We start from the raw sequence: 26,771 nt of genomic DNA on the forward strand, positions 1-26,771 counted from the left end.
GAAGTGTGCGATGTGGACATAAAACACCCTCCTCAACTTTCATAAAACTGGTTTGACAACAGCTATACACTAATCTAAAATTTCACTTTGGTCTCCTTCTGCAGGAACACCACGAACAGTGTGTTACAGAAAGGGCTGACAGCTCAAAAGAGAACCAAGCGGGGCTGCCGAGGTAAGTGCTTTTCTGCACATTATTCTGACAGCCGACATGTGACAAGCAGACTGACATAGTGATAGATGAGTCTCTTCATGTATCACAGGCTGGACATGAAGGGGAGCTCTCTGCCAGGTCCTATTCTGATAGGACCGCATTGATCTGAGCTCCTCTTTATTAATCATGCACTTAACACAGAAGTCTGTGATGCTTTCATCCCTTCCTCCGCTTCCTCACTTTTATCATTACAGCAACTATGGCATGCTTTGTCTCCACAGAACAAGACATTACTCTCGCCACAATGGGCTCTTTTGATAGTCAACACAAATGTAAAAGCTGTCGCATACAGTGAGATATGTGCATTGAAGATACAGAGGCCCGAGAATACATATTCATAGCCTTTTCAGCACAGTGAAAAAGATACATATATTACACAGCATGACACCATACAGAGTAATAGCACTGCCATTGTGGGGAAATTAGGTATCCGCTGTGGACTATACTGCCCCCTTGTGCTGTTAAAGTGAATGCATCTTAAGTGAATATCATGACAACTGACTATATTTTACCACAAATAGCATAAATCTGCAAAGGAGAAAGACTACAGGTGTACTGTGCAGCCTGGACGTGTGTAACACCAGTATTAATCACAGTGTGGTCAGTAAAAAGTACCACAGGTGAAATGTGTTGATTTTTATTCAAAAGTTACTGTCTCCAGACAAGTACAAATCAGAAAACAGAGTGACTGAAGGAGGATGGGATAATAGACAACAACTTAGAGTGTAGGCAAGAGTGCATGAAAAAAATGAAAAACAAAAAAAAAACAAAAAAAACAAAACACAGACATGGCCAAAAGGAAGGAAGGAAAGAAATTAAATTTTGTATATATACACATGATCTAATAAGAATTTATACCAATGTAGTGGTAAGTAACAAACAATAAACAGTACTTTTTCCTTAAAAGAATTTTCTTTTTTACTTACATAAAATAATTAGGCAAAACACATATAGGCTGTTCATCTACTTTATCACATTACATCTGACCACCTCATGTTTCATGTTCTAAGAAGCCAATTATCCACCTTTAAACATGACTGATCCTCTGACATGGAAGATTACTGTGAGAGAAGGTGACCTTCACAAGCATGTTTAAGGCTTAAGCATGGAATGACTACAAAATAAAAACCTCAGTAGACAAAACATTTCATTAAAACTTGTGTGTGACAAATATATGTCAAAATCTAAGCTTTGTCTAGCTGCCACAGCGCTGCTGAATAACTTTCATCTTCAGTATTGTCTGAATGACTACCTTTCACTTTTAACATTTGAAATCTTTAAGTATTTTGTGACAGGACTTTTCATGTTGAGAAAACCTTAAAGCTGAATTTCACAAGTCTTTTCATTAGTTTTATCCAAACTAATTTACATGTAGGAAAAAAGGTAGAAACCCGAAGACATTATCAAGACAAAAAGAAAAAAAAAAGAAAAAAAAAAAGAGAAAAAAACATAAAAATACAAATTTAAAAATCTTCCTTGATGCATGGCTTCACATGCTTTCATTTTTTAAGTTTTACTTACACATTTCTCAAACTTTGTGACTGTAGGTTGAAAAGTTGAAAATAAGAAAACCAAAAGCACATATATAAAATCAGCACCGATTCATATATAACTTTTATTTAAAATGTAGAGATACCCATTTCAACATTATGCTGCTGGAGTTTGCTGTGATTTTCTTTGACTGAGCTTCTTCCTTCCAGAGCCCACACAGTGGCACTACTGGGATTAAACTCTGCTCATTGTCGGGGGGACACGTTTCCCTAGTAGATGGTGGTTAAGGAGTGGTCCAGATCTTGGGGTAAGCTCTAGGATTTACTGCTTAACAGTGTGGAGCATTCAGTGGACTCTGGGAATCTTCACAGCATAAAGAGATCCTGACTGATTCTATGTGACGTCTCACCATCTTAACCACCAGTGGTTTATCAGGACCTCAACTCAGGCCCAACAACAGGGAAAAGAAACTTAAGAGATAGAGGGAGGAAAAAAAAGAAAGAGCACAGAAACATAAAGACCTCCATCCACTTGGCTAACACAGTACAAGCAAGCTACTACAGTCTGTTTATAAATTACTACTTCACACCTGGTAACTTACTACAATTGTAAAAAGGGTTAGACATAAACAAAAAAATGTTTCTTAAGTTAAACACACCAATTCATCCCCGTTTAAAAAAAGAAAAAACAGGAAAGAAAAAAGTAAAGAAAGGAAAAAAAAAAAAAAAAAAAAAAGCTATTATGGATTTTTCTTCAGACATGTCTCATTTCTAATAGGTTTGGAAGTGGCCTGTTACACTATTTCTGAACAGGAAGAGCTTACCCAAGATTATAAAAGTAAATATTTGAAACAAAGTCCTCTCTGAGCAAGCAACACTGAGTGTGGGTTGTCATTGGTCCACGTGGAGTACAAGCCAGAATTTTTTTTTGTCTTGTTTTTGCTTTTTCTTAGAGAAAACGCTTCTGTTTTCGCATCTAAAATTCTCTTTAAATACAAAGCGCCTCTTCTGTTATCCCAGCGTCAAAATCATCTGGATATTAGCTTAAAACATGGACACCCCAAGAACCTAGAGGAAACAAAAAAACATGCTTTAATAACAATTATTAAGACAAACACACACATTTTATATGAAAGAAATTGATCAGTACATGAGATTCTGATATTGAAAAACAAAAAAAAAAATTAAAATGACCCTGTCTCTTGCTCATGTACAGTATGAAAATGTACAAGAATTGTGATGCAAGTCTGATACAAACCAAAGTATAAAGTGTTTTGGTAATGAGGTGAAGTTATAAGGTCATATTTGGCTAAAGCAAAACTGGTTGGATCTCCTAACATGAGTGGTTACATCATTACAGCAGTTGCTGCCAGGGTGTCATATGGAGGAAGTGATCTACCCGACAATTTAATATTAAAATACAGGCCAAAAAAGTACTTTGTCTGATTGTCTAAAATCAGACAACATAAGATGCTGGAACTGAAAGTGACAATGTAACAAGGCTTTGACTAAAGCCAGCTCACAGCAAAAATGTACTATGACAATTGCTGTCTGTTTTCAACATTTCTGACATCGTGCTGCATTGAGTGGATTTGACTTTCTGTCTGCTGTTACAAAATATAATCTTATCTACAGCCACATCAATTTTTAACTTTGTGGAAAAGTAATTCAGAGTGGAAAAAATGGCCCTGAACCAGACTTGTTCTGAGCTGGGGTGCAGTCGGTAGTGTCATAAGCTGAGCAACTGCTGCATTGTATCTTAGCTTGGAAAAAGGTTAACGGAACAAGTAGTTAAGTGTCTTCTCTTTTGATATTTTTATGACAATTAAATGATTTAAAGTTGACACAAAACTGCCACACAGTGCTCTAGACAGTGAGACAGTGTCTGAAGAATCCTGCATTTCAAGGCATATCCTCAGGGTTTCTTAAGGTTGGGACACATTGAAACAAGATTTTAAGGCTGGCAGTAAACTCTGGCATAAGTAAAATTTGGCGTGTTTATACAGGCAAAAATAGCAGCCTTGCAACCAATAAGAAATGTTGCATTTGGCTGCTGTGCGTTCAACCTGGTGCGCTGAACTTGTCTAAATGTTTTGATGTCTCATTCAGTGCCCCAAATACAACACACTTGCAAGTGGTCCATGTAATGCGACTGGTTGTAAGCCATCTATTTTCAAATTACTTCCATAGAGTTACACTAATTTTAGTGTTTACTTTCTTTGAAGGGAATCACAGGTTGCGTCTACTCTCACTGTGCCTCACAAGCTTCTCCAGCAGGCCATGACGCAAACACACCTGGAGTCTCCATAAGCATGCTGGTATTTGTTTGTAGTGCTCCAGATAACAGTAGTTTAAGAGGAAAACTGAATTTTGAATGGAGGTGATGTACAAGGTTAAACATATCTCAATGATTCAGTGGAGATGCTCCTTACCGATTCATCCATGATAGAAGCAGGGTCAAAATAGTCTGGCTTAAGCTCAGACCTCTCACGACGGTTCTTAGAGGGTGGCTGGAAGAGAAAGAAGAGGCACTCAGAACAGATACTCCAATAATGTTTCTTGCTCTAACAGCTGCTTTGGCAGACAACCAATGAATGTTTAAACAATCTTTGCTCATACTAAAAATTAGAGTTGAACTGTACTGAGAAAATAAACAAACTGTTGACATCAAGTTTTGCGATATGAATTAGAATAATTAAAAAAAGAAAATGCATAATTTCAGCAGATATTTGCAGCATTGAACTCCTGTAGCTCAATTTGGAAAAAAATGTATCACACATGCAACAAATCGAGTGAATTTAGAGGAACTAGGGCAGTTGTTCAATTTTCTGGTTGATTCAACATGACATTTGGAGCCTGTCTTACGGAGTCCAGCACCAGAGGAAGCATCCAAAATAGACATTTGTCTTGGATAAAATTTAGTTCTGGCTTTACACTCATCATACATGGTTCTGTGGCGTTGGTGTAAAATGGTCAAATAAATTTGTCATGTTGCCTCGTGTTGTACCAACAGTTGCAGGGCCCTGTCGACAGAGTATGTTTCATCATATTTTTAAAACCCAAAGAGCAGATATATCCTCCCCCCCCGGCCACAATTCTTTTTGATGATTTCTTTTGTCTTCTTTGCTCTTTTGAAGTTACATTTAAGATTCTCGTTATTAACTGTTGCATGCTAAACAAATCAGTCTTTTCTTAAAATAACTGACTGATCTGCCCCAATACAGAAAGAGTATTCATGTGAAACCAGGATATTTATATATATATGTATGTTTTTTGTATTAAATCAGGATATGGTAATAGTTATGAGAACTATAGCTTATTTAGTTAAGTTGTAATTAAAATCACACTGATGGAACTGTGAAAGGGGGTACACCAACTAACTTGATTGGTGGGAATCCCTGAGATTTAAATGTGCTAGTCAGAAATAAACATCAAAGAATTAAATGTGTATCTCACCAGATCAATGTCCATGGTGTCAAAGTCCATGCCTTCATTGAGGTCATCCATACGGCCCTCAGATGACATCATCACGTCCTCCACAATCGGCTCTTCGTCTTCTTCCATAAGCCCAGTGCCGCGACGACTGCAAAAAAGAAGAAAAAAGAAAAGCCATTATGTAAGTATGGAATTATGCTTTTAATGAGATTTTCACAAGCACATCTGTGCGTAGGTGAGTTTGTCTTACATAGCATGCTGCAGGTTGGTTCTGAGCTTGGCGTAGTTCATGGCTCTTTCCTGCTGCTGGCGTGCCTCTTCTTGCTGTCTCTGAGCCAGCATCCACGTCACCTGGGAACTAAACGCACAGGAGTAATTAGCCATGTTGTTTGGTGATTTAAATGGCGATACCACAAGGATGTCAGTTAGAACTATATAGATGGCCACTGGCCTGGTGCCTATGAAAAGTCAGGTTGGATAAATAAACTAGTCAGTCACTGTCCCAGAAGGGCCAACACTTGGCAGGCTGTTAAGTACAAGCATTTTGCTACCATTTGCCCTCCAAATTAATAAAACACAAATGGGAAATTACAGTGAACCCTGTCCTAATGTATTCTGGCTCATGTTCCAGTCCTCTGATCCCATTCTCAGAGAATAGGTGATGTATGGAACTGAGCAATGAGCCTGGATACAAGCCAAGTCGTATTTATAAAATCTTGTGGAAGGACGCGTTGAAAAATAACAGATAATTAATTAAAAGTAAATGGCCATCAAAGAGTTTTGAAAATGCTGGGCCAACACAACAAATGAGGAGTAGAAAAGTTAATGCTGGACTGTGAAATTTAGTGAGTGAGAATATGCCTTGGCAGAATATTCAATGATATAAAAGCTTGACGGTGTTCACAGTGGAGCTGAAAGATTAACTGAAATATCCAAATAAATCATGCCCCCAAAAATGGAAGTTAAAAACAGTTTTTAAATGTTCTGACCAAGAAAGAATGAATAAATATTCCACATTGATAAATAAATATCTTGTATGCATTGAGCAGCTACCCCTGCAACATGTATTGTATCGAACTGTGAACTGACTGCATCGTTGCACCTCTGCAATGCAACAGTGAAGCATACTTACTTGTAATCCATGGGTGTCTGGTGGTGCTGAGGCGTCTGTTGATGGTGCTGTGGGTGTTGGTGGGGCTGTTGCTGGTCATGAGGAAGGGGGTAGACCCCCATGTAGCTGTCATCACGGCCCCTCTTAGGGTCCCGCATGGCAGTTGAGGTGAGGTGAGGGGACGGCATCATGACTGGGGTCTGCATGGTCTGCTGCCACACCTCGCTGCTGCTGCTGCTCTCCTCTGGAGGGGAAGGGCAGAAGTGTTAAACAAACTCACAACAACCGTGCACATTCTTGTTTTGTTATACTTGTTTTAAGGGCCAAGTTCCCTCCAAAGGCCCTCAACTATTAACAATGTTGAGTTTCAAAACATAACTGTGAGCAAATGCAGGACTGCTATTGGGTACTATAGCAAAACAAGAAAATGTATCTTGAGACTGAGGCAGGGGTTTTTATGAAGACTTCTAAAGAGATGTCAGAACATTGGTATAGTATTTCCAGACTCAAATTTAGTGTATTCTCAACTGATGCAGAACACAGTTTTGGTTGCAAAATGCCATCCACTCATTGCATCCAGAGGTTTGCCCTTTCACACCAGAGGGAATTTGCAATTCATGGTTAAAGAGGAGACGCCAGAAATAATCAGTGAAATCCAAACCAAAGATAACAACAAAGGGGATCGCAACTACAAACGCTGAAGTGTCTGTGATATTTCAAACAATTTGATTTTGACTGTACTATACCGTCAGCCCTGCTCACTGCTTTTTCCTCCACCAAACACTGAATTGTACTCAAAAATTCATAGCACTTTGAATGCTATGAAAGCTCTAATGTTTAATATTCTAGAGAATTCATTCGTCATGAAAAAGTCTTCAGCAAATACATGGACACAGATTTAAGTGACACTGTGATTGGTAAGGAGCAGTCTGACTCTTTTCTCTCTCTCCTACCATCTGCTGTTTAATCTCCTCACCCATCAGCTCCACTGGCTGAGCCAGGCCAGTAGAAACGCATTTGGGTTAATCTCGGCTCTGTCTCTGCTTTTGTAATATCATGGTTGGGTTGGGTTATAATGTATGTGATTCTCATGAAGACCAGTTCTCAGTGTGTTTGTGCATTGGTGGTCGCTGAGGAGTTGAACTGATGGATGTTTATTGTTAACAACAGGAAACTGCTGATGTCCAATTTTAAAGCTTTAAAAAAAATGGGAGTTGTCACCGCTATCTAAAATGAAGTTAATGTCCGTTTTTCCTTGGAAATGAAAAAAGCAAAGAAAACACTATTAACCCAGATATTAAACATTATTAATGATTTTGTTGATTCCCAAGCGTGCTATACCTTCTGGCAGCTTCCTCTTGGCTGCTGAAGTTCCAGCTGCAGCAGCGGGAGGCTTGGTCTTCTTGGAGCGAATGGAGGAGCCTCTGCTGGAGTAGCCACTCATCACTGACATGGTATCGTCATCACCACCAGCCTGCAGGGAATTCCTGTAGGAGATGAGGGGGAGCCAGCAGTCTTCTCGCTGCAGTGCCATCTGGAACGTCATGAAGCGCTCCAGGTACATGTGGCTGGGGAGAAGCAGGAGGTCACACAGACAAGATGAACAAAACCATGCATCCATGCATGGAGAGAACAAACTTTACACACAAAACCAGGTGCACATTCCAACTGGAGGGTAAAAAAAAGCCTCAGAGCAAACCCACATACATCAGAAACACCAGTTGCACCAGTTGTCACAAACACCTGTTGCACTGACACTCTGAGGCCTCCCACCTGTCAGCTAAGCAGAAAAAAAAAAAAAAACTTACACAGTCCTCTTGTCTTGTCTCATAAGCTTGGAGGAGAACTCGCTGAGGATGTCTAAGAACGCCAGGTTGAGGGGAGGGCCTCCTTCTCCCTGGGGACTAGGATCCTTAAACGCAAACTCGATACCATCCCTGAGAGTTGCAGACACAGAGGAACAATAACACAGTGAGCAGAGGAAAATAAATGGTTTCATGGACATTAAACCCAAAAAATAGTTGATCCAAACTATGTCATGAAAATTTAAAGTCTAAGACATCACAAAGCTTTTTATGAAAGATATATTGTCCTGTAGTACAACTAGGGATATTGCGATTCTAATAATAGAACCTTCTTCAATACTTGATGTTGATGATGAAAATGTTTGAACATGTCAAGTTACACTGAATTCTTCTAAATTGAACAAGTCCCAAGTCTTAAAGTGCACCAGCACTAAAACTGATGGAAGATAATGGATTTTAATTATTTTTTTGCTTCTACATGAACGCTTGGGATTTAAGCCTTTTTGCAGAGGCCTCTGTAGCTCTGACACTCTTATGGACATACTCTGTCACTGTGGTAAGACATCTGGTCTTTTCCGCTTTACTACACCCAGTACTCATGTTAAATTGTGCTATAATCTAATGCTATATCGGCAAGGTCTCCCTTGAAAAAGAGGTTTTAAACCTAAATGGTACTTACCTGGTTAAATAAAGGTTAAAAAAAAAAAAAAAAAAAAAAAAAAATACTAGATGGAAACTAAGCAGATTTTTCAGCCTCCGTTTCATTACTCAAATTCCCAACACACACCCAGCATATTCTATTATAAAGTAAGTAAAGTAAAGTATGTCCATATGTTGCACAAGTGTAGGGGATACCCAAGCAAACATAGCAAATGTGCATGTACTAGCTTTCTTGGAACCTGACTGATAATATAATTTAATAATTCACATGAGAGAAACAAAGCCACTGTGATGAATGGGGTGATTACAAATGTGAAGGATTGTGTGATTTTATACACTAACTCTCCATCACAGCTAAAAAGAAACAACATGTATCATCCAGAAAGGTCAAGACTGCATGAACAATGTTTTCTTACTATTCCACTGCACCAGTTAATGTTCATACAAAGTGGTGGGAAAAACAGGACCATGCAGTGGCAGACAGTAGTCTTGTGTTACAAATTTCAGACCAATATTTTGCCAGACAAGAGCGCTTGCATTGTTTTTTTGTTTTTTTTAACATCGTGTATGTAACAGAGAAGTTTTGTTTTTATAGCACTTTTTCTCTTCTTTGTGTGTGAGAGCCTGACATTTTTTGTACATTTTCGTCTATAATACTTTCAGTGCATGGGAATAGAAAAAACTACAATATTTTATCACTTAAGCCTCTCTGAAATCCGGAGGAGAAAAAAAACATGGCCAGAGGAAACACACTATTCAAAGAGTAATTTGTCTGAGATGGCAGTTCCCAGATGCAAGGCCAAAAATGTGAAAAGAGCAATGCAATGTAACAAGAGAAGAATGAAACCTTACTTGTGCAGCATAGCGATGGCATCTCTGGTTTTGACTTGATCGAGACCAAAGGTTAGAGAAAAACGTCGGGCCAACTCTTTGATTCCACAGAATGCAGAGGAGGAGCGATCAAACCCATGACCCAGCTCAGACAGCATTTCATTGAACAGCTAGCAGGAAGAGAGATGGGAAACATTACCTCAACAACCTGTTAAAAACAGGACACATGAACAGAACTGCTGAATTAATTAATGAGTGAGAGAGTTTGTACACTGACCTGCTGCAGACTAAGGATGAGTGTCTTGGCACATTGAATCTTGTCGATTTGCCGAGTCTTACTCATAGTCTCCTTGATGATGTCACCGTAATCATTGTAATACTGTAAAGAAAGAAAGAAAGAAAGAAAGAAAAAAAAGAATTGTATATCTGTTTTGTTTTTTTGACAAATCATGCATTAAACTCTGCAATGGCATATTCTGTTAGTTAAAAGTCTTTGTACACTGTACGGTTAAAATGTAGAGAAGCTGAACTTACCCGCATGTACTGTTTGAAGATGTCAGCTCCAGTTTTCATTTCTACCACACAGTAGATGATCAGTTTACAGTAGGCAGCAAGGAGGTTTCTCCTCTTGTGCAGCGCTTCAATCTTAACAGCCTCATCGTCCTGTTGCCCATCTGAAAACAGAGAGAGAGAGAGAGGAAAAGAAAAGTAGTTCTATAAGATGCACATTGGCTGATTTGAAAAATGGTCCTCTTACTTGCTCTCCTTGCCTAGTGGAGCAGAGCAGAAAGTAAATGAGCTTCTAGAACTGCACATTTGCATTTGTACCTGTGCTATTTGTATCATCGTCCTGGTCTATGAAGACATGGTTCAGGATGAAGGAGAGTAGTTCAGACTGCAGCGAGTCCTCCGGGGAATAGACAAGGGGCTCCAGGTGTTCCCTGCCTCCGGACACCATCTGGTGGCTGAAGATGAGCAGGAGATCACACAGGATGGTGAATGCCTGTGGGAGAACAGAAAAAAAAAAAAAAAGGACAGTAAGTTAAAGCACAGCTTGCACGAGCATTATACAAAAGCACTGCTTCCAAATGAGGTTTTAAACATTGTATAAGTATATGAGTATAATTACAAAGAACACCTCATGAATTTGTGAAAATCTGACTTTTTACATCAGTTGTGAGACACCAAGTTGTATCAAAGACTTTTCCATCATATATGAACAAAGCAAATAGAGAGTATGCAGTGAAGTTAATTTATTATGTGATAACACTATTCCTCCTAGCACTTAGACGCTTAGAAATATACTGCTGCAGCAATGGATTGCAGCAAAGACACCTCTTCTGCGTTAAAAGGTTTTGCCACCTTGCCTAATTGTGAATGATCTCCATTTTATCTATTTCATCCTTGCTTTTAAGCAGATTTTATTATTACTGCTACACAAGCAGATTTGTTGTTCTCATATCTGTGTCACCTGTTCTTTGACGGCTGTGTTGACATTGGTGAGGTAGCGCTGACACATCATACAGAATGCCCTCATCTGCTTCCTCAGGGTCACCATGTCATCCTGATTCAAAACAGAGTCAGATATTTAGTTAACATACTCTTCCTTTTGCCCATCAAATTCCCCTCAAAACAGTGTAGAAACAGTAGAGACAGTGAACTTGGTTTTAAGAGACCTCACCTTCCTGGAACTGCCCTCAGATAACTTGGCTAGATGCCACAAGATCACATAGTGGGTACACTGCAGCGAATGGATGACTATCTGCTCACAAGAAAAGAAAAAAACAAAAACAAAAAACAGTTCCAGATAGGTCGATATTTATTAGTATTCTCAAAAGCTGACAATTTGTCATCACAATCATATAATAACATAATTTAATAACCTGCTCAGGCATGTCTCCATTCTCTATGCCTGTGTTGAGCAGCTTGAAGTTGCTGGTAAAAAGGTCCCATCCCGACAAGTCATGTGCACTGCAACAGATTTGATGCAGTCTCAGTCAGGTTCAGACACACGTACACATGCAAATTATTGTCCCAACTGGAGACGGTACAGGAGATGTGAAAGAGGAATATGAAGTGTATAAATTTCATACTTGTGAAATGCTGTGATCCTCTTTAGAGTTGACAAAACCTGATATGCATCATCTTCATCAGCATCTTCACCCTGGAAAGAGAAATTGTGCCACTGTGTTGAATTTAGGCATTAAAAAAAACTATTCACTATAGTATCATTATTCTTTTATTTTACTGAAATATTTTTAATTGCTATGCTGATTCCTGAATAAACTTTTTCATTATTATTATTTACACTGAGCTAGAGCAACAACAGCTAGCAGCCAACAGGTAGCCTGGGAGCTAGCTGGTTAGCCTGTTATCATCAGTGCATGAACCAGAGAGCTGTTTGTTTGTTTGAAGGGTTTATTACTCACAGTGAGTAATTTGTCATGTTTAGCAGCACCGCTGACCAGTAACTGTTTCATTTCTGCTAAATGCAAACAGCTAAATGCTATTGTCCAACAGTCTGTTGACCGGAAGCTTCAAATTCACAACAACTAAGTCATCTAACAGTTATGGGCTTACGAGTTTGGCGCGTCAGAATAAAAGCACCAGTGGTTCTGCTTTGATTCATTTCATTATAATAGTATTTTACTTAACTGTATTTACCTTAACTATAACAGTACTTTATTTAACTTTTTTAATCGTAACAGTAGTAGTTCTACAACTTCTTAGTAGCGTCAAATCGGGAGATAAGCATATGATCCCAACCCTAGTTGAATTTTATGGATCAAGATGATTTCTCATATGATAAATATTGAATGATCTAGAGCAGATACAAATTCAAGTTGTCAGTCTTCAGATAAAATTAAAATATATATGAGCTTCTTCACACACAATTGGATAAAATTTTCAACTGTTTCATATATAGTATGTTATTTATGCATGTTTGCTGTTAATGTACAGAAATAATTGGTCTTTATAGACACAAGATGCTGGACCAGTTAATTTAATGCTCTGTGCATCATCATCCCTACTGCTAGAGGAAAAAGACTTCCTCTGAAAACAGCCAAAATCCAAAGTCTAATGCCATTTTGAATTTTATAATGCAATGAGGCTAAAACAAAGAAAATGGAATGAGGCTAGTTTAGTTTTTCGGCATAAACATCCCTGTAAGGTATGGTCTGACTATTCAGAATAAATATGGCCAAACAACTTTGAAGGTACACTGCCTTTCTTAATGAACAACTACTGAAACTAAATCACAGTTTGAGATTGAAAGTATGTCTTATTTGCAGATGAATCAAAGTTTGAATTTATAGCAACAATGGGAGTACAAAAAAAGCCACAACAGAGGTTTATGCAACAACTCATGGCAACAAAAGGTAATTCGTGATACTACTCAGCGTTGCAGATGTTGGGTGTAAGAGGATTAGGCCCACTTTTCCACAAGAGCAATGAGAATAAACATGCATGCTCAGGAGTGCTGACATTTGCATTCTGTTACTCCTACCTCTTGCAGAAAATCCTCCAGTAGTCTGTTGAACTTGTCAACCAACTCATCCAGCAGCTGGGAGCGGGCAATGTCCACCCTATTAAAGATTGTGAACTCCTCATTGCAGAGGGCATGGTAAGTTTTGGAGCAAGCCTCCAAAACTTCAGTGTCTGTGTGCTTCTCCACAATTTCCCTGATCTGACGCATAAGGGATTCCAGGTGCTGGATTAGAGAGAGAGAATGACAAATCATGTGTGATAATCAATGAGGAAGATAAACAACTTTATTATGTTAAATAAAATGATTTATTCTTTCTGATTTGATTGCTGCTGTCTCATAACTGTCTTACCTTCTCCAGACGTCCTGTGGTATAAATTTCCAGGTCAAAGAACTGAGGCAGCTGTAACAAATTGGTCACCTTCTCTGCATCCACAGCGTACTGTAGAACAAAATTCAACCATATCATATTTTCTGATTGATGAATACACACTTGAAGCCAACCGCTCTATCAAGGAGTGCTTGTTGAAAACATTGAGTGGATGTAACAAACCTTGGCCAGTAGAGGGGGCAAAGCCACAGCAAAGAGCTCTGTCATTCTGGTTCTGTCATCCAGCTGAGTCTTCTTCTCTTTAGCTGTCATCACCTGATCATAGAGGCAGCCAGTTACATGCTTTGTTCGCACAACTAGTTTGCATTCATGCATGCAAAAAGTCTACTCTTTTACTTTCTTTTTGTAAACTTTATTCTTTGACATCACCATTTCTGATTAATTTCTACCTCTATGTTTTTTTGTTTTAAATTATCGACATATTTATCTCAGTTTTTCAGGATAAATTTATATCCCAGAACAGGTCTTTTGAACCTAAGTGCTTAGTTAAAGTACACACTTAAGGGCCAAAGCCAGGTCCAGTTAAACCCAATGAGAAATAACAGTGACAGCTCAGCACAATAATGTCTTGCAGTGTCTAGTATATTGTGAATGCCCTCGTAATGTCAGATTTCAAGAAATGAAACTGTCACTAAAATCACTACATATCAACCCTTAATGTTTTGCAGGCTCTATATACCTCATAAACACTGCAGCATATTCACCATATAATTTAGTCAATAACCTAAATTTCTCTAATACAATGCATAAATACAATCAACCACACACAGCAAACAATTCTTTTAACTTAAGTGTAAGTGCTGTTAGAAGAATATATTTCAACTGAGTTTGGGTTCAGCTTGCTCTGAGCCAGCTCTAAAGTTAAGTCAATGATCAATGTTCAACCTGAATTATCATTTAAACAATCTTGGACCACTATTCAAAGTGTGTTAGCCACTCTTACCCTCTTCCCTGTGCCTCTTCCAACAGGTGGGTGGCATTCAGCAGCCTGACGTACAGTGCACAGCATGATTTCTATCAAGGCCGTTTCTTGTCTGTCTGTAAGAGCTATAAAAAAAAACACAAAACAATCAAGGTACACCAACAGATGTGACTGAAAGGGTTAGTACCCTTCCACTTAAAAAAAAAAAGAAAAACTAACTTTTGCAGAAGTAATTTGAAACTGACTAAACTATTTGGCGTCCACTTTTATCTATTCAATATTTAATAGAACAGACACACAGCTTTTGATTTTTAATGTAACAAATTATCTTAAATTATAATAATAATTAACAAATTGTCATGGGCAAAAATATTGGAACCCTTTAGCTGATATTTCATAAAACGCATTTTTGTGGCAATCGCTGCAATCAAGTGACTTTTGTAGATCTTATGCCTTGTTCAGACCACATTTGAGATCTGAGATCCGATCACTCAGACCACATTTAGAAGTGGTCTGGGCCACATGTGGCCACATTCTTTTAGCAGTGTGAATGCAAATGTGTCCTGGGAGCACCTACTCAACTGAAGTCCTCTGCCACAGTCTAATTAGTCCTACCAGTTTCATAAAGAATTGAAAACATTTTACCATTTCAAATGGCTAAAACTGTATTTTATTATAGAGCTGTACGCAGTACAATGATTCCCTCAACCCCTCTTTGCCCCGCTTTCTCTCACAAACACATTGACCAGAGACCCATCTGTCATAGTCGGAGTGGCTAAAAACAACAACACATACGTGTTTATTTGCATATAGAGTGGGGAAGTGAGATCTAATCACAAGTGTTCACTCGAGACGCATGTTAATGCCAGGTCTGAACAGGGAGACTTCAAGACACTTCTCAGCTGGTAGTTTGGCCCTCTCTTCTTGAACAAACTGCTCCAGTTCTCTCAGGTTTGGAGGGTGCCTACTCCCCACCGCGAGTTTCAGCTCTTTTCATAGATGTTCAATTGGATTAAGATTCTTGACTCATAGCAGGCCACTTCAAAACGGTCCAATGTTTTCATCTCATCCATTCTTGGCTGATTTTAGATGTATGTTTTGGGTCATTATCCTATTGGGGGAGCCATGACCTGCCCTGCACAGATTCAAGACACCCTGTGCCAGACACAGCAAAGTAACCCCATAACACAAATGAGTCTAATCCATCTTTCACAGGGGGCAGATTTGCCAAACACTACGAATTAACTTAACTTAATGCACCTTGCCCTCAATATGAGCACTTCATGCAATTTTCATGTTACATGATATGTTCATGATATTTTCAGTTTGTGGATACACCTATATATAGCTACTATTTCCGTTTTTGTTCTAATTTTACCCTTTTCAATTCACAGTAGTGCCAATACATAAACCTTACTCACTCACTCAAAATGCATATAATTTTGATGTTCAATTACTTCCTGCTGATCCTTGATGACTGATATCAGTATATCAGTTTCAATCAGTATTACAAACTGTGCAGAATGCTTGGTGGGGAAGTCTATAATAATTATATGTTCTTTTCTCTTTTTAAGAATAATAATGGCTGTAATAACTATATAACAGGGAGCTTTTGAGAATTGTTTCTTAAAATAAATTGCTTAATTTTTGAAAAAAGTGTAGCTTTACTTTCCCCCTTTTTTGTTAACTCCATTTCACATCCTTTCTTTCTCTCTTCTAAACCACCCTCCAATTTATCTCTCCAACTCTCGTCTTGTCTCGCAATGTGTGTGCGCAGCTCATTTACCAACTCAAGTCGCAATGATTGGCTGAGTAGCATCACGTGACCTGTGCTGTAAAGGTTGCAAAAGCTACACCGGTTACAATCAAAATGCTGTGAACTTATAGCTGAAGCTGATGTGACCCACTAAAAAGCTCTAATTTTGTTTTATCTGTTCAAAAGACATTCTCGCAGATACATTGTGGCTTGTCAACACTGCATTTTAGCAAACTAGAGTCAGGATTTTTATTGTTTCTGCTGGGTCATCTTAGTGAAGCACACTTTCATTCAGAAAGCGATGTATGGTGCAACTGGACACTGTTGTTGTACTTCTTGTTGCTCTTTCCACAGCTTCTTTGTTTTATTCTATGGAAAACTAATGGCATGCAGCTATGCGTGACAAAAGAACTTTTAATGTTAACATTTACAGGAAGAACAGAGCATTATTTCAGTGAAGTGTAAGGGTACCAACACTTTCAGCCCTACTCTATATTACATTTGTGCATACCAATGTATGTTGAATATGGACTTGCAAGAATCCAGAGACATACCTTCCTCGCCTGGTAATGGTTCATCTAGCAGTAAGCTGATCATACACTCCCAGTCCTTCAGTAGCTCTGCACCACATTCCCAGAGAGAGTCCACTAGGTAGGCTGCATGCTCATGGAGCTAAAGAGAGATGTTCACACAAAGGATGGATGATTCAGTCTGCTTACATACTGCCAATAAAGACAGAAATTACACCCTATGTCTGAGGATCAAAGAAAATATGATAATATACCTCACTCTCCAGGAAGAAGAAGACAGTGGTCTTAATGAGGTTGGCATTGGGGCTTTGTCTGCCTCTTCTCTTGGGGGCACCTTCCTCCTCTGTTTCCCGTTGGCTGAACAATCTTTGAAAATATTAATCATTAGTTGGGTATCATGCAGAAGCAACCCCCACATAATCCTTTCGACTACATTTCTTAGAAACAGCAGAGGGCTTTCAAAATTAAAACTCATAAGCTAGGCTGACAACTGACTGACTTGTATAATTCAACTTCCAACAGAGGCTGATCATTGAACAACTTTTCAAACTAGACTTCAGAAGGTTAGGTAGGTTCCCTACAGAATTATAGCCAGGATGAACCTGAGAAAAACTTTGTGATGCTGAGGCTACAATTTTAGTCTCATTAACAATCTCAAATTCTCACTTCCATTCCTTTGTTTTTTCTCCTCCGTCCCTAGCCTGACTCTACATTAATGCTTCTGAACCTCTGTTTTCAGCTTTAGTCAGTATTCAGTGTTTAGTTTCATTTATGTCTGACATACTTCTTAAAGAGGAATTCTCCAGCTGCAATAGCAACAGGCCTGTGTGCTGAGTAGACCAAGTGATAGACACTCTCACAGTCCTCAGGGGTCAACACCTCATCCGTACTACTGCAGAGACAAACACAAAGAGTCAGTCAACTAAAGTTACAAATGAAGTTCCAAGTAAAACTATGTACAAGGTCTTGCCCTTGACACGCAGACTACGTCCCACTGATATGTGGTAAGCAACTTCAAAGTTGGGACAACAACAGAATTAATCATTACATCAAAGAAACAGCCACTTACTTCAACACTAGAGTGAGTAGTTTAATTGCTTGTACAGCAACATCATACTCTTTATCAAGAGTCATGGAGACAATACGGTCCTGAGCAAAGAGAGAGAACAGACTGAATGAGTTATTGGGCTAAAAGGAGTAATTTGATTAGTGTGTGAAATTATGTCAGTACAATGCCGAATGCATAGTGAAGCCCAGTGTTTGTTGCTGTTTAAGAGTGCGAAACAATAAAGTCTGAGCTGTTGTGTTTAACTTTTCCAGCAGGTGGTGCTGACCTTGAAGCGACTGGTGAAGAGTTCCAATCTGGCATTGAGCTCTCTGTTGTAGTAGAGACCCTGCAGAGCTGTCAGACACTTCAAACGTACCTCGCCTTGCTGGAATAGGGAATTAAAAAAGCAGTCATTTATCAGTTATTGGTTATTGCAGGGACCAACAGCAATCAGTCATTTTTTTAATCCATGTAAATTATACATATAATCATTATACATATAAGAGGTCTTTGAGTGAACTGATCAAAATATAGAACTGTTTTTCTTGTGCTCACAAAAATAACTGAAATAAACTCATTTTAAACAGCAGAGGAAAAAAATGAATAACAAAATTTCAACTGCTTTTATTTTTGATTGGCTATTAGACATGTCAATCACTGCTGGAATAACAGTAGGTTTCAGTCCTGAGTTCTGAATTTTTGTGGCCTCACATTGTTTGCAATTGAGTCATTGATTGTGGCTTTAACAGCCATGCACACCCACACAGGTGTTTTCACTTTTACTGGCTGATTAGAAATCTGTATAATAATAAAAACTGAAAGGTTTAAGACGTCCTACACTAACAGACACAACAAAACTAACAGGAGAGTGAGGGAGATGTCAATCAGACTCGGTCTGTGTATGCCCACACAGTCATGAGAAGAGGTCTAATGAGGAAAATTAAGTGAAAACTCCTGTGGACCATGAGCGTGTAGGGGCTTTAAAGACACTACAAAACGGAACTAAAGAAACCTTTCTCTAACTTACCTTATCATGCATTGTCCATCCCACATACTTCAGATAGCTGTCGTTGAGGAAGGCATCGCTATAGAGTTTCATCCACACTCCAATCTCTTCTATACAGATTGCCCTGATTTCTGCTATCGAATCACTGTTGAAACATAACTCTTTGTTAAACAGTATACAAGAATGAGCGCCAAGACAGTACTGAAATCAACATTTTTCGACAATAGATGTGCTTTAAGTGAAGCCATACCGATATCTGTGAACAAACACTCCTTTGAATATTGCATTCATCATGTTTTCAATCTCATCCTGATTTTCTTGGAGCTGAAATGAAAGACAAGACAAAACACATGAGCACATTTATTTGGTCAAACATAAAGCCTAACTGACAAGAATGTTACCGTAAGAGGTGACCAAGAGGCATTGTTAACATAACAAGACATGTGTGACAGCCAACTATGCCACCATGCTGTGGTGTGGCTGCACAGTGAACTAACAGATGGATGCCCGGTGGGACCCGCTGTTATATAACCTAATAAACTGACAATGCTAGCTGAATAACACTCAGCCCTAACACAGTCACTGCGGGTCCACCACCTAAAGAGATGTTGCAGTTCTAAAAATGGAACAGATTTATGGTCACAAGCTAGAGTAATTCACAAGTATTTACACTTATGTGTGTAACTTTGTTTTGTCTGAATGGCAAGGTGGCTGTGTGCATGTGGTTTTCATGATTTGCCTGGACAACACAGCCTGTTGGAGGATGTCGCCTGCAGGTTAGACAATGGTTATATTTGATCAATTCTGATTTCAGTTATAGTTCTTATTAAATTCAAGCTCAGATTCTTGTCATGATTGAATACAAAAAGAAAAGCTGCCATAAAGGGCTGAGTGATGTTTTTATTAGACATTGATATTGCGTAGGACATTGTTAAAATTTTCTTCAAATCAGATTATGACCGCTGACATCTAATTCTCTCTGCAATTATAAACCTGCAGTCAATGCACACTGTGCACGCTTTATCTGGCAGGGAAAGGAGTGGATGGGTTCTGAATGCTTCATGTGGAATGTCAGGACTATTATACTGTCATCAGGCTCAATACCAGATGTGAAAAGCAAAACTTTAGATACAGCTGATCTAGTTTGCTGATGCTCCACAACATACACAGGTGTGGAAATTCTCCAGTGTGACATGTCTCATCACATGGGATGTCCAGTAGAATTATAAATTAAACCAACTTTTTTTTTTTTTTTTTTTTACAGTCACTATCTCCACTTCATAACTGTAAAACCATAGTCAGACACTCTTTCCAGCATGATAAGGTAAACTGATGTCGTGGATGCTAAGGCTGCTTAATTCATTGTTTACTAGTGGTGGTAATCTTTGGGAATCTTATGATTAATTTTTAATTCTTGGCATTATCTCAGTAAGAATTGATCCTTGATTGAATAATCAGGGAGACTGGCACTCATTTCAGGTGCTTACTCTAGTTCGCTCGGTGCCAAACCATTAATTTGTGTCCTTAGTCAACTAAATTGCAGTATGAATATATAATTGGTAGTTAAGCAAACCAATCTAGATTAAACTCGTTGTCCGCTGAACATAAAAAGCAGAGAAAGTTTGAAAGCAAACAGCTTTTTTTCTTTGAAATGTTATTTGGATAAATTTAGAGGAATGTTGCAGTCTTCTGCCAGCATGAGGATAACGAAATTAAAATGCAATTTACCGACCAACATCACTGGCTAAATATATTTTGTAAAACAGAAGTTAGTCTTTATGTTCTGGAGTAGAAACAAGCAGAGCCCTCCACTGCGTTGTTACTTACGCTCTGTCTCCAGCAGCAAAGTACACTCAAATGCAATACTAGCACCGGTGAAATCAATTGTTTCCCTAACTCTTGGGTGCGAGAGTTTTTTTTTTTTTTCACTAGCCAGAGTTTGCTGAAGGTTTTGTGAAATGCTGCAGTGTGTGTTAGTTGGTCAGCTTGCGAGCTGTACCTGCAGTTTGGAGCTCCACTCCGCTAATTCTAGTCTTCGGATGATGGATATGTAGTTTTTACAAAATACTGCACTGCACTCGTCTTGCACAGCTAAGTAAGTTATTAAAACCAAAATTCACCGAAGGCCTTCCTTCTTTGCAAGTAAACAACAAAGCAACTCTAGCGTGTGCATGCTGTACATCATCACTGTGCTATCACATCCAAGTTCCACATTTTTCAGAGTCAACATAACTTTAATGATGTACAAAAAAAATCAATTAAAAAAAAATCAATTTTCAGAAATCTGAGAATCAATTCAGAATCACAGAATCACAATTCTTAAGTGAACTATTTTTTTTCTACTACCCCTGTTTGCTTGAGAGGAAAAAAAAAGAAGAAGAAATGGTGTCTGTTGTTGTAACTTTCTGCCAAAGTGAGGCAAAGCTTTTCTCTAGTTTGGAGCATGCTACATTGGCTGCTGAACCTGATAAAAGAACTGTCCAAAATCACCTGCATCTAGTCAGAACTTACTGACGATCTACAATCCAGTTACAATTTGAATCATCCAATGTGCAAGTGTCTAAATGCAAAAGGCATTTGCTTAGGTAAGAGGTAAGAGCAAAGACAGCAAAGTGCCATGTGGCCACCCTTACCTCTTTGCGTTTCTGCAGGAGAAGCTCTAGCCTGTCATTGGCCCTTTTAGGCACCGCTTTATTCCTCTCTGCCTCATACTGGCGCTGGGTGTTGTCCATGTTGATGCTCAGGTTCAGAGCTACATTCACCAGGGCTGTCATCAGCTTCATGGCTGTTAAAAGTACAAGTAACACCAAGTAAAAACCTTACAACATTAAGAGTTATCTGGATGTCTTGACCAGCACAGACACCAAAACATAAGCCCACATGTTACAGTTGAAAACTGACAGGTAAGGACAAAAATGGTTTCCAAAACAAATAATGAGAGCTACAGGGATGGTGTATTTTTGTAGGCCAACCCAGAAGTTAGCATCACCTGGCCAGAATTTACCTTGAAAAAAAAGCCAATGGAATCTTTCCAACCTCTGTAGTCTCATTTGGCCACTTGTTCGCAAGCGCCTTTTTAAAGATGTAAAAGCTTTTTAAAAAATCGTATTTATTTATTTAATGTTGCAGAACAAAACTTATTTCAGGCATCTAACCTAAAACCTATTTTTAAAAAACCCATAGACTTTGGGACAAGGGAACTGGATGTGCAGAAATGTTAACTTAGTTCCGTGTTTTAAGACTCATTCTTGCAACACTGTATACATTAATATTTTTTAGTTACACCACCCATCTACTCAATTAAAAACTGTTGTAAAATGTACAGTGCTGTTGATGCAGCATAAACAATATTTGCTGCCTAGTCTGCATACCTATGGCTATTACAGAACACATGATCTGCCCCCACCAGGTGCCTTTGGTACTTTATTTTAGTGGGTAAATCTACCTACATTGCTGAAATCCGAGCACCCTTGTGTACATAACACAGCCAACAATATAGGTGGAAGTTGTTCTACTCTTACATATGTAACAAAACTAAAAGAAAGTCTAATCAGCAAAAAAAAAGACACACGTGTGGGTGTGCCATAGGAGTTTAGTAGCTTTATCATTGGTTGTATTAATTCAGTCGTTTACATATAACACTACAAAAAAATATTTTTTTTGGACCAGGCAAAATTAGTTTCACCAATGACACTATACTGTGAAAACATAATAACATTGCACAATACTGAAAATCAAATGTACCCCTCACACACCAACACGCACACAATTAATCTTACCTGCCAGTGTTGAGGTGTGTCTGAAGGCTCGGACTTGGGAGTCTGATAGTCCGGTGAGAAGAGAGATGACTGTGTCCATCATGTACTCATCATAGATGATACTGTATTGACACTGGCGCACTAGCACCGAAATGAATTCACAAAAGCTTGATTTGAACTTCTTCCACTGGGGCCCTGCTATGGTTAAAGGGTAGTCTCCACTGTCCTACAGAGGCCAAATGGGAACAAAATCAGTAAATGTAATGATGAGATGCTACTACAGTTAGTTACCATCTCTATCCTGCTAAAAAGTTAGCTGGTTCCATTGTCCTTTGCAGGTACTAAAGTTGACATTTAATCTAAAATGACAGCTTTGTATGGCAATCATTATACTGGAAAAAGTTGAGTTACCTCATCAAATTCCTCTGTCATTCGTCGGATGATCTCAGAGTTCTGCATGTTGCGAAACATTTCACCACTGACCACACCTGATAAATACAGAGGGGTTAGACAGAAGACAATTTAAGTTCTAAGTGGTCAAAAAGACCAACTAGATGGTACCACATTTGACTGTGTGGTTCTGTAGGACACACAGAATCAAACATTTTCCTTGATACATTATAAAAGGGGCCAGTCACAATGTAGGGTGACCTAAACGGACACACATACATACCTTTACATCCTGAGCACTGGATGAAGAAATTGATGAGATCTAGTAGTGCAACATCTCTATCATGTTTGTAAGACTCAATCCAGTCATCAACAACAGACTGCGGGAAGATCGTAATAGACACATTTAAAATAAGAAATCAATAAATAATGCAGATCATTGCAGACCATCATTTTAAAAAAATTACTGACATTTTTTTTTATTATTATTATTATTTTTTACAAAGTGGCAATCTTACACATCTTGCCATTCATACCTGCATTGCACTCCTGCCCAGCTTCACCACCTCAAACAGCATCATGTTTTCCATGCCATTCTCCTGGTGGTGGCCATTTAACCGACCTGCTCCCTTCCCTCCTTTGCCCTTCTCCCCTGCCGCCTTCTTCCCCTTCTTTCCACCCTGGAACAGCATAGAAGAGCATGAGCACTATGTATGTGTATCATTGCAGGGATTACGAGAAGACAAACTTAATTTTATAAATGTTACAATGATCTATAAATGCAAAAAATACTGTGATATGACCAGGATGTGTCCTGATGCAGGCCATAAGTGTAGAGCCATTTGTGCTTTATATACCTTTCCTTTAGCTGAGTTTGCGCTCCTTCCATCAGGATCCTCAGAAAAGTCTGTATCTGAAGAGAATCGAGTATCTGTATCCCTGGTAGACACAAGCAGACATTAGAATGAAAATTCATATCAACTTCAACCATAACAGTAAATATCACATGCGTAGAGTCATGCACTTACTGAGTATAGGAGAACTCTGTTGGTATTTCTGGTGCTGCTATCATTTCTGTAACATCTTCTGGATAACTTCAACTTATGACTGACTTGAGATCTTCAGAAAATACAAGACAGGAGAGGTTGCATGTGACCTAGAAAATGAAAGAGTCATTTACAGAGCTACACATGAAGATTTATTTCACATTTCAGCACCGCAGAAACAATAAATGTTACAAAAGCAAACATCAAATATGTGTATGTTCACTGAAATCTCATCCTCTGTTGTGAGCAAATGCTTCTTTGATGCTATTCAGAGGGAAAAAAAAACGGTTTCACATGGTAACAGGGGGCGGAAACAAATGCTCCTGTCACACTCAGCTGTCTAGCCATTGGCTCCCTCTCTTTCTCTGCTCCCCTTGGTTTACAGACAACGTCATGCAACGAAGATTGGAGTGTCTTCCTCAATGGCCAAATATGGCACTACCCTATCCGCCCCATTCATATCTCAGCCAATCAAAAGACAGTATCAACATCAACAAGATACCGCAGGCCACAGAGAAACTATTGCATGGTTGTGATGTGTAAATTAATAGCATATACATCAAAGGGAAGAGTATACCTAACTTTTGAAATACGGATTCTTACTTTATCCATTATTCAAAGACAAATGTAGCATTCAGGAAAGTCAATAAAAGCACTCCAGGGACAACTGTTGTGCCTTGAAAAGGCAAACATAAACTCCACCCATCATATACCCAATCTAGATGCCATAGGTGCGTCTTTCACTCCTAGTACACGCAGTGATGACATAAAAGTGTGTCATTCTTTCATTATAATAACATTTATGAGTAGTGTGTAGACTTTCAAGGTAACTCTCCGACATAATTCCTATTTAATGTCAGTCACAGGATCCTCTCCCTCACAGTATCCTGCAAATGATAGCCCAAATATGTCAAATGGGGGTCTTATCAAGCCAATTTTTTTATTTGTATACAAAAATCTACGTGAAATTCCCCGCACCATCATGCACTCAGTCAGCGTAGACCAATTCAACATCAACTCTATGTATGGGTTAGTTATGACTTTGTGAGTTAAAAGTTAACTGGGATATTTATTGGTTTAAAAAACTGTTTACGTGCCTATTTCCTTGATAGTGTGGGGTTACTGCATGACAAGACGACGGGATTCTATGGGTGTAGACTGAAAAAAGTGGCGCCAAATCGAGCAGTGTATCTCATAAACTTGTAACTGCGAAGCTAGACTAGACGATTTTAGATAAAACGAAATTGAGAAACTCAACCGTGTGGATTGCTGCAAGTCAACGACTCCACAAAGTGCCGCCTCAGTTCCCTCCAACAACGCCGGCACGGCTATGCTCTTGGTCGGTTCCTGTCAAAATTGACACCGGTGCGCTGCTGGTGCTAGCGCCACTAGCTAAGCAACCGAGGATTTTGGCGTCTTTCCCCAGCGTCGGCTAGTTGAAATTTGATAAAGTAAGCGTGCAGTACTCAAGCACAAACAAACTGTGATTCACTGAACAAGAAAGGCAACAGTCCCATACAACGCATTAACGTTAGATATCGGGAACATGCCAGCGCTTACTAACGCTATCGTAGTTAGACCATAATAACAAAACAACGCAAGCCCTACTGTACTAGCGCAAGCTAATATTAGCCAATACACAATAACGCTAGTCACTAATATTTCCAAGGACAATAACCCACCCCTGTTTTCACATTGATCGTATCCAGTGCTCACTCGAAGATGGAGCAACTAACTGTAGTTAATATACTGCAAATAATGAGCTAAGAATAACTCCCACTAGTTATCTATGCTAACTGCTACTGCTAACGTTACCTTAAAAAAACATCACGTCCTTGCGTCCTCCATCTTGCCTTGGGAGTTCCAGTACCGTATTGCATAAGCAACAAACACTTTGTTTACAAATATATAAAGTGCAAGTAAGTCGCTTGAAACAATAAAACGATTCTTTTGCTTACGAACTAAATATTTTGAGCTAGTGTGCCAAAAATCCAGTTCGTTAGCTTGCTAACAACCGAAGTAGCCATGTACCGCGAGCTAGCGAAGCGACTTGGTTCAGGCAGACATCCGCGCTCTGGGCTCATCTAAAGCTAGCCTGGCTAGCGAGACGGCTAGCAAAATACAAATCAACTAACTTCCAGATAGCTCTCCGCCATTTTACAGCTAACTTACCTTGTTGTGAAATGTAGTCCCGCTAGAATCGTAACTTTTATTATTCTTATACAGCCTCCGTCTGAATTCCACTACAATTCGGTAAAAAGAGTTTAAAAGTCGCGGTCAGAGGCGGTTTCGGACGTTCTCTCACCCCGCTTGCTCCGTAGTTCGGTTTGTTGTTTCGACGACCTGGGAGGAGGAAATCCTGGTGCAGAGCTACCACCTAGCGGCCACAATACCCGTATTAGATAAACCGTTGACGATCTGACATCTAGTGGTCACTTATGGGTACTACATATGAGGGTTGCTGCTTTATGTGCACTGTCCTCTCTTACAACCTTCTGTGGAAAACGACAGGAGAAACAAAAATTAAGTCCAGAAATCTGAATTATTTCTGTCTATTTCTGTCGAACACTGAGTTAAATTTATCCCACTCCCATTATTTTTAAAAAGGGGAGGAGACAGGAGATTTTCTATACTAACTCATTAACACCATAAATAGGTCCTTCGCTTCCTTCAAGTTTTATGTTAGATAGTGAGTGAGGTATAACCTAACACCAAAATTAATTTGAATCCTTTTTGTGACACAGGTAATATAATTCATCCTTAGATATTTTTATTTGGCCACCTTACACCCTATTAAACAATCAATCAATCAATCAATCAATCCCTAAATCTAAATGCATATGGATTAATATCTACACAGGCTCTTTGCAAAAGTCACATCAAACTTCACCTGA

At 39.0% G+C, this 26,771-nt stretch overlaps 1 protein-coding gene across 2 annotated transcripts; it reads right to left on the bottom strand.

Moving 5' to 3' along the window:
• Positions 1–832: 832 nt before the first annotated feature.
• On the bottom strand, positions 833–26,219 carry stag2b (STAG2 cohesin complex component b). 2 transcript variants are annotated; one of them, XM_023395973.2, is made up of 34 exons: positions 26,050–26,219; positions 23,860–23,987; positions 23,689–23,770; positions 23,368–23,511; positions 23,115–23,211; positions 22,853–22,929; positions 22,463–22,667; positions 21,317–21,468; positions 18,934–19,007; positions 18,705–18,828; positions 17,964–18,062; positions 17,699–17,778; positions 17,414–17,521; positions 16,884–16,995; positions 16,654–16,771; positions 14,365–14,468; positions 13,584–13,676; positions 13,383–13,472; positions 13,052–13,255; positions 11,637–11,707; positions 11,427–11,514; positions 11,225–11,305; positions 11,015–11,107; positions 10,372–10,546; positions 10,078–10,217; positions 9,821–9,922; positions 9,565–9,713; positions 8,056–8,184; positions 7,589–7,815; positions 6,269–6,491; positions 5,387–5,494; positions 5,158–5,284; positions 4,134–4,211; positions 833–2,769 (listed from the first exon to the last, which is right to left on the bottom strand). In XM_023395973.2, exons 2-34 carry the CDS (start codon positions 23,901–23,903, stop codon positions 2,746–2,748), a joined length of 3,822 nt encoding a protein of 1,273 aa, XP_023251741.1. In that variant the 5' UTR covers positions 23,904–23,987; positions 26,050–26,219; the 3' UTR covers positions 833–2,745. The 2 variants fall into 2 exon arrangements, with proteins under 2 accessions (XP_023251741.1, XP_087027102.1); XM_087170976.1 differs by lacking the exon at positions 26,050–26,219 and adding an exon at positions 25,693–25,919.
• Between the last annotated feature and the right edge of the window lie 552 nt (positions 26,220–26,771).

The sequence above is a fragment of the Seriola lalandi genome, unplaced genomic scaffold (assembly GCF_002814215.2).
Source record: "Seriola lalandi dorsalis isolate HSWRI2012SDOR001 ecotype SW California unplaced genomic scaffold, Sedor1 jcf7180002054971, whole genome shotgun sequence".
NCBI lineage: Eukaryota > Metazoa > Chordata > Actinopteri > Carangiformes > Carangidae > Seriola > Seriola lalandi.

Bases quoted from the DNA above. Each gene is read 5' to 3' on its own strand.
- stag2b (XM_023395973.2), bottom strand. From the start codon at position 23,903: ATGATAGCAGCACCAGAAATACCAACAGAGTTCTCCTATACTCA. The intron at 14,469-16,653 runs GTATGTCTCTGG...TTTTTTTTATAG, and splicing joins ACCATTACCAGGCGAGGAAG to CTCTTACAGACAGACAAGAA. The intron at 8,185-9,564 runs GTAAGGTTTCAT...TGCAACTCTCAG, and splicing joins GCCATCGCTATGCTGCACAA to GGATGGTATCGAGTTTGCGT.